General features: G+C 47.0%; 1 protein-coding gene across 1 annotated transcript; it reads right to left on the minus strand.

The window, feature by feature from the left end:
* Positions 1–2,709: 2,709 nt before the first annotated feature.
* Positions 2,710–4,617, minus strand: LOC123100519 (uncharacterized acetyltransferase At3g50280). Its single transcript, XM_044522439.1, has one exon. It carries the CDS (start codon positions 4,299–4,301, stop codon positions 2,964–2,966), a length of 1,338 nt encoding a protein of 445 aa, XP_044378374.1. The 5' UTR covers positions 4,302–4,617; the 3' UTR covers positions 2,710–2,963.
* Positions 4,618–7,722: the final 3,105 nt, after the last annotated feature.

Here is a 7,722-nt window from a genome sequence, read left to right on the forward strand (position 1 = left end):
TGGCTAGCCGTTGGAACCGGCACTAATGCACACATTAGTGCCGGCTCAAAAGCAAACCGGCACTAATGTGCTTGACATTTGACCCTTTTTCTACTAGTGCACCCATAGTTGGGCCAGACATACCCGCTGCTCCATGAGACTGCTGGCTCCATGAACTCTCGTCCTCGATGTCGCTGGAGTAGGCGGAGCTCGAGTAGTCGTCGTTGTCGTCGATACCTCCTCACGCAACGCTGCCCGAGCATAAACTGTTCCCACCGTCGTAGCCTCCGCCACCGCTGCTACTGCCACCAGCCCCATAGCCTGGGGTCGCCGCGGAGACGTAAGGGGATGCTAGGGTTCGCGGGGGAGCTAGGGTTCGAGGGGGAGGAGAATACTCGGGGGAGGAAGAGGAGAGGAGAGGAGACGCAAGGGAGAGCACCGGCCGAACCGGTTCGAGCCGGACCGATCCTAGTCAGCGTGGGCGCGTGCCGATTGGCCAGCGTGTCAGCTGACATGCGGGCCCCGCCGTCAGTTCCAACGTCAATACGTACAAAGACAGAGTTTAGCCCTATTTGCAACGTATCGACCGAAACTTGGTACTGATACGTAAAAATTACCAAAACTGGTACCAATTCCCCAACAGTGCCCGAAATGTGGTACCAACGTGCAATTAAGTCATCCTTAAGCGTGTGGCCCACATGTCAATGACTGTGAGAGGAGAGATAGGTGTATGAGAGCCGCTTTTGGTAGTTTTATAGAAAACTCCCTGTACTTTAATTAAATTTCACAAAAGCCCCTCTTATCTTCTATATCTAAATAACTAGCCCCCACTAACCTATTTCTCTTAACATGCAAGTATGTCACCTCATCATTCAACATGCATGCATGGAGAAAGGTCCACCACAACATGCAATCAATAAATTCCCGCAACAACATATACATGTTCCACGTAACCAATTCTCTATGAATATATTGCAAAATATTCCCGCAACAACGTGCGGGGTATCATCTAGTTTTATTTAAATATACCAAACTGCTTTGATCCCACCTGTCAGGTATGGGTCCTGAAGCCATCACGTGAGATGAAACAGAACCTGGGCATACAAGTGCACACATGTGTTGGCCACTAGGCCGAATACTTCTCTGTCCAATGTGGAGCTAAATTCCTCTTTTACAATAAAGATACCGGCAAAAATAATAAAGAGAAATTAAAAAGAAAAAGTTCACTCGCCTCTTCAAGCATTTGCCTTATTTATGAGCTAGACATCTATATATTGCGTTTATGAAGTATACATGACGAAATAAGTTCTATTTATAAGCTAGACGTCTATATATCACATTGCTATTTACCTCTTCAAGCATTTGTCTTGGCTTTATTTTAATATATGACGCTCTTATGGGCCCGTACAAGTTTTTTATTTCCAATTTCATGTTTATTTTTATATTATTTTTCCGGTTTGAAAAAGGAGATGTAAGAAAATATTACAGCTGCCATAAACTTAAAGAAAGTGTTAGTGAATTTGAAAAAAAATATTCAACATATTTTACAAAATTCTCACATGTATTAAGAAGTAGTAGACGTGTTTAAAAAAATATTGTGTAAAATTATTCTTACATTTCTGCAAACACGTTTAACATGTTTTAACACATTTATAATTTTTTTTACACAGTGATATTTAATACACCTTGAACTGTTTACATTGAAATGTTTTTATTACATTAAAATTCCTAAATTAAGACACAAAAAAATTACACAATGTTTTATTATATACATTGAAATGTTTAAATACCATAAATTTTAGGAAAAGTTCATGTTTACCTCTTTGAAGTACACGATAATAAAAATAGAATAAAAATTAGACAATAATCACATATTGATAATTATTATATTTTTATATGGGAAAATTTACACATCATAGTAGCTGAACAGTAAATGACTTAAATGGAAATTGCACGGTGATAGGTTCCGATCTATATATGTTTTCCAGCGAACAATTGTTTATGAAGTACTACATCTGTAAACTAATATAAGAATGTTTATATCACTATTTTAGTATTCTAAATGTTCTTATATTAGTTTACGGAGGTAGTATTATCATTCTGGTGGCTGGCCTGAAAATCACGCCCATCACTAGCACAGCGACGCTCACACCTACTGACATGTGGGCCGGCCGCCACCTAGCACTCCGTGTGGGCAGCATACGCGGTGGCATACGGGCGAAGGCCCCGTGTATGCATCATGCGACAAGTTATGGCACCACTTTTATGTATTTGCAAGTTTAGACATCAATCTGACCATAGCCAACAAGTTAAGGCACATGTGATGTATTTAACTCTTAATCCAAGTATCTACTATTACTTTGATGATGAGAGCTTAACATGTTTAGCGTCAAATATCACCTTCTGTTCTAATCATATAATTAATTCGTTATTGAAATCCTACCCAATATAACCGTGTAATTAATGCATAATTAACATGCAATCATTTTAGTAGTGATGAAAAGGCCTTGCTTCTGTCTTCTACTTCCTCGTTCTTCACGCGAAGATCGTGTCTGTCAAGTTCACCCAAGGTATCTAGTAAAGAAAAAGTCTGTCTAGGGCGCATTTAGATGTGACATAGTTATGTCACATCTAAGCTGATGTTCACTCTGTTTGTGGTCTATTTTTTTTTTAATTTTTTTTGTTTCTTGTTGCTACATTATATATTTGTGGGAGTTTAGATGTGACATCTTTAAAAACATCTAGATGTGAATTAGTCAAACTGAAAAAAGAAAACACCCCAGGTCCCAGCTGTAGGGAAAGTTGCTGCGGCCAACATCAATTACATGAGCAGTACAATACTGAAAGCTGCAGGTTGAAAAGAACAGAAGATCACATGCACATCTGTCGGCCGGCCGGCCGGGGACCGGAGATCATGGCACGGTGGCGCTCATGAACTCCTGGTCGGCGACGAGCCTGGCGAGCGCCTCCGGGGCGAGGCACACCTACAGCGCCATGCTCCCGGCGCCGCACCCGCCCTCGTACACCGTCGCCTTCCCGGCCAGCTTGCTCCCCCCGCCGCTCCGCACCGCCACCGGTGCGCCCCACCCGAAGTCGTTGCCGTACACGTCGAACCGCGGCGAGCTCCCCGTCAACAGCAGCGCAGGAGCTTCGGCGCCCCGCGCGAGCGCCGGCGGCAACGCGAAGCTGGGCTCCCGGGCCCAGGCCGCGAGCTTCCCCCTCTCGCGCGCCCCGTCGAACGACGCCACGGCCCTGTTCAGCAACCACGCCGCGCGGCCCAGCCCTTTCTCGAGGATCTCGCCGGCGGTGGAATCGGCCGCGACGTGCGAGACTGCGCTGCCAGAGTAGGCCGCCGGCACGCCGTCCACGCGGCCCCGGCATCCGACGAGGAGGACGTACCGCGTGTCCTGCTCTGGCGCCAGCCTCCTGGCGCGGCACACCGCGCGCCACAGGTGAGCGAGCATGGCCTGCAGCGAGGAGATGGTGGTGCCAGATCCTGACATCTCGGCGTTCGCCTTCGACACGAGATTTTTCACGCTCTCCCCGGAGAAACGCACGAAGCATTCCAGCACCGGCGGGCGCTGGCCATATGCACGTCGACGCTGCCCCACGATGTCGTCCAGCTTGCCCAAGGGTACAGGGATGGGGACGGCGCAGCCGTTCGGGAACCACCTCTCGAACACCGGCAACGGCGAGGAGATCTCGCAGTCGTAGCCGCCGTCGACACTGCGCCGGTTGATCTCCGACCAAGTGTTGAACAGATGCCAGAAGGTGGTCCCGTCGGCCACCCCGTGGTTGAGCGACATGGCAACGAAGACGCCGTCGTCGAGGTCGGTGACCTGCGCGGCCAGCACCGGGCGGGAGCCCGTGGCGGCCTCCGCGACGAGCACCCCGTTGAGCGGGAAGAAGGACCAGACCACCCGCGGGATGCATAGCGGGGCGGTGATGTCCGCGACGGTGACACCCGGCGCCACGGCGTGCACGAACTCGGCGCCCTCGTCGCTGCACCGGAGCGAGATGGTTTGGCCGGCTCCGGCCCCGTCGTCGTTGACGGCGAGGCGGCCGGCGAGGTGGTAGAAGCGGCCCAGGGCGCTCGCAAAGGACGACGAGAGGCGGTCCACGACGGGGACGTTGCGTCCCTGTCCTTGGGTGGTGGCGGCGAGGGGCTTGGGCAGGAGCACGCCCTTCTGGATGTAGTCCACGGCCAGCATCCGAAGATCCCACGGCGTCAGGTGGATGGTCTCCGGCTGATGCTCCGGCGGCCGGCGGTTGCTTGGCTCCGGGCGGACCATGCGCCGGGACACGATCCGGACATCGCCCATCCTAGCTTAAGCGTGTGGTTGGCACGCCCAAGTGCTGCCGGGTGATACAAAATATTTATATTAGGGAAATGTTATCCAGCGAACCTTCTTCAGCAGCTCAATCCTGACGAACGCCTTCCCAACAGTCACACGGGTCTTGGCGCAGGTCCAACACTACGTAGATCGGCTGAAGTGGTTCGCTGTAACTGTTTTTCTCCCAAACGCTCACTTTGTTGTTTCTCACCAAAAAAATCACGGGTACACGAACTCGAGACCTCTCTCTTAGACCGCTCGCGGAGTTCTTCGATCAGTATATCTAGACAGTCTCGCTCATAGAGGAAGAGTAGCGCGCTAGCGCGGCTTGCTTCACATTTCGACGCGGAGCTTGCTGTTGTCCTCTTAGCTTCAAAACTACAGGGCATGCGTTAGCACTACGGCTTTTCAGCCTCCTTTTGCTGGTTCTAAACTATCATTGATCCCAGATGATGCGGCCATGATTGAGGTTGGTGATGTAGTAAAGTATGTGGTACCAGCTAGGCGTCGGGCGAATGACACCGGCGCAACTGACACAATGCAGATCATACCAGCAAAGAAAGTGAAGCCCACATTCAGCACTCCATGCCAATTTTTGACAGTGGGTAAAATTCAACTGAAGTTGAATTGAACTGAATTTCAACATACAAGTAATGTGTGTCCTTTTTATTTCTATAGTTTCAGTACTAGTAGATGCGTGCCATCTACTGTCAAGTGTTTTATCTAGTACTAGTACGTGCATGTGCTAGTTACAAAAGTCAAAGTAGTACAAGCTACGGTCAGCTTGAGAGTCCAATTAGTAATAAGAGTCCTAGTTGTACAAGTCTAGCCGAGTAAGTGCCTGCGCGCACTATTTATAGGGCCGAACCGGCCGTGTATCAGGTGAGTTAGTTTTACGTAAGATAAACTAGAAACTCGCTATGTTCGTGCGGCCAAGTTCTGCTTGTTTTTGTGGAGAATCCATCTAGGGTTCGTGTTTGCTTGGCGTGGAGGATTGGAGCCTGTGACTTCTAATCTGCTACGTGAGTCCAAAGGGCTCGTCCATGTGATTCGGGCGTCTCGCAGAGTTTGCATGTTGTTTAATAGATTTGCATCTAGTAAGTCTAATTCTGGAGTAGTCTGGATCGTTGTTACGCCGATTTGCAGATTGATTTGCTGCTGCTTATTCGGATAGGGGAACGACTGAAGATTAAGAAGAAATACTGATTGCAACTGAATTGCGCCGTGAAAGATCAGGGAAAGTTATTCGCACTGTTGTTTTTCTGTCGAAGGGCGCATCACCAGAGATCAACCTTCCAACCTTCTTCTTTGAATCTCGGGAAGGCTTTCTCGGGGAGAAAGCTGGTACACATGCTTACCAGTTGGGCTGAAGGAGGTGGTGCAAAAACATGTATTAAACTAGTGTAAAAAACGCTCTTATATTATGAAACAGAGGAAGTATTATTTTAATATTAAAAAGATGCCATTTTTATTGGTATAGGAGCATGGCTTTTGAATAATTAATAACATGACATTTTTATTATTAAAAGGATGGCAATTTTTATTATTAACATAGAGAAAAGCTGGATTATCTTAATCCACCTTAGTACCGATTGCATCCTAATAAATTGTAAAACAACTTGATCATTAGGGTTTCTCGAGTTCACGAGGTTATTAGCGGATACTAATTATTATTGATGGGAATTTGTATCATTGATCTAGAGACATGTTTGTTGTTAAGGTGATCACATTTTTGAGAAATCGCCCCTTTTGGCCGACCTTCAGATTTTGTATCGAGTGACATTGTTTTCTTTTTCCTTTTTGTTCTTTTGGCTGGACACGATTGGATATTTGCCTGTCTATATGCACTTATTATTTTCGCGGATATGCAAAGGCTTGCGTATCTTTTCATTGATAAAAGGAGTTAGAGAGTTACAAGGTTGGGTACATCGTACAACGCGTGCACAAGAAGGCACGAGAACAATGGCGCGAGCAGAGGAAACATGATATGCTTAGCCCAAGCAACCTAGCCTATGTCTCCAGCAACATCAAATCAATCCCGGATGCCCCAGACCTAGCCCATGTGTGCATGTCCTCTTGCACAAGTCATGTGGTCGCGGGTTGCAGTACGTCGAAGATGCAACCATTGCAGTGTGTCCAAAGTCGCCAGACCATGAGCATGATGATGGAGGAAGTCCCTATGAGTTAATGTGATAAATAGGTACTATGCGAGTCGGCAACCCTACGAGTAGGGATTAACTTGCCCATTAATTGGTTAAACGGACGAATTCTTGCACGGTGATATCGCCAGTACCGCAATTTCTTTGCCCTAGTTTTCTAATTGATTTTCCCATAAACTTTGACTGATCTAGACTGTGGAACAACGTTACTCAAAAAGAAAACGATGCACATGGTACCCATTACCCGCGTCATCTGTGGGTAATTGATCTATAAGGGGACATGGATGGGCAATTTTAACCTAGAGGAGGATGCTACCAGGTCAAATATAATACCCAATGAGCTTCACAAGGATGAGCATAGGACCATGATAACTGCTACATGCCTTACCGATGAAGACCTAACATGCGAGGCCCTGAAATCATTAGCACCTAGCTAATGTTCCACGTCTCAACCAAAATTTACCGTCATCCTGCGCCTAACCGCCGTTCAACCTGGCAGTCGGGTCGGGTTTGCCCAGGTCCAGGTCTACCAAACCCATGCCCAATAAGTAAATGGGTCTACCCATTCGCCCACAACCCTACCCATGGGGGTAGGAGCAGACGCACGCCCAAACCCGACGGGTAACTCAACCCGATGGGTTACCCATCGGGTTGCTATACAATGCACAACAGAGTATAGTTGCAAAATAACGAAGATTGATTCACAGTGGCAAAAATGCACAAATAGCTTCAATTCCTAACCATCAATGTTAATATATTGTAGAACAAATAGAAAACACGGTAACATGAAGCAGGAGCACAAAATAGCATCACAAATACATGGTTCATGCCTTGACTCTTGAGGAGCACAAATACATGGTTCAAAATAGCATTAGAAATACGTGGTTCAGGTCTTCCGAAGCACAAAAACATGGTTCAGGAGCACAAATAGCAGCATAAATATAAGGTTCAACAGCGCACAAGACAAATACAAGGTTCAGATTGAGTAGTTGTGTGCCAACAAGCTAGCAGCAACAAGTAGTAGTGTAGCAGCTCATGGAAAATGTAAACAATAGTAGGTAGTAGCATTCGATAACAGGTAGCAGCAAGTAGTAGTGTAGCAGCTCATCACAACCAAGCAGCAACATCATACAGTCAAGTGCCAGGCTTCAGTTAGGATGGTTGATGATCAACCTCCTGAAACATTAAAAAAATAGAAGCATTCAAAGTAAAGAACACGATTTGCGTTAAAATCTAAGATTAAAGGGCAT

This window comes from Triticum aestivum, chromosome 4D (assembly GCF_018294505.1).
Source record: "Triticum aestivum cultivar Chinese Spring chromosome 4D, IWGSC CS RefSeq v2.1, whole genome shotgun sequence".
Classification (NCBI taxonomy): Eukaryota; Viridiplantae; Streptophyta; class Magnoliopsida; order Poales; family Poaceae; genus Triticum; species Triticum aestivum.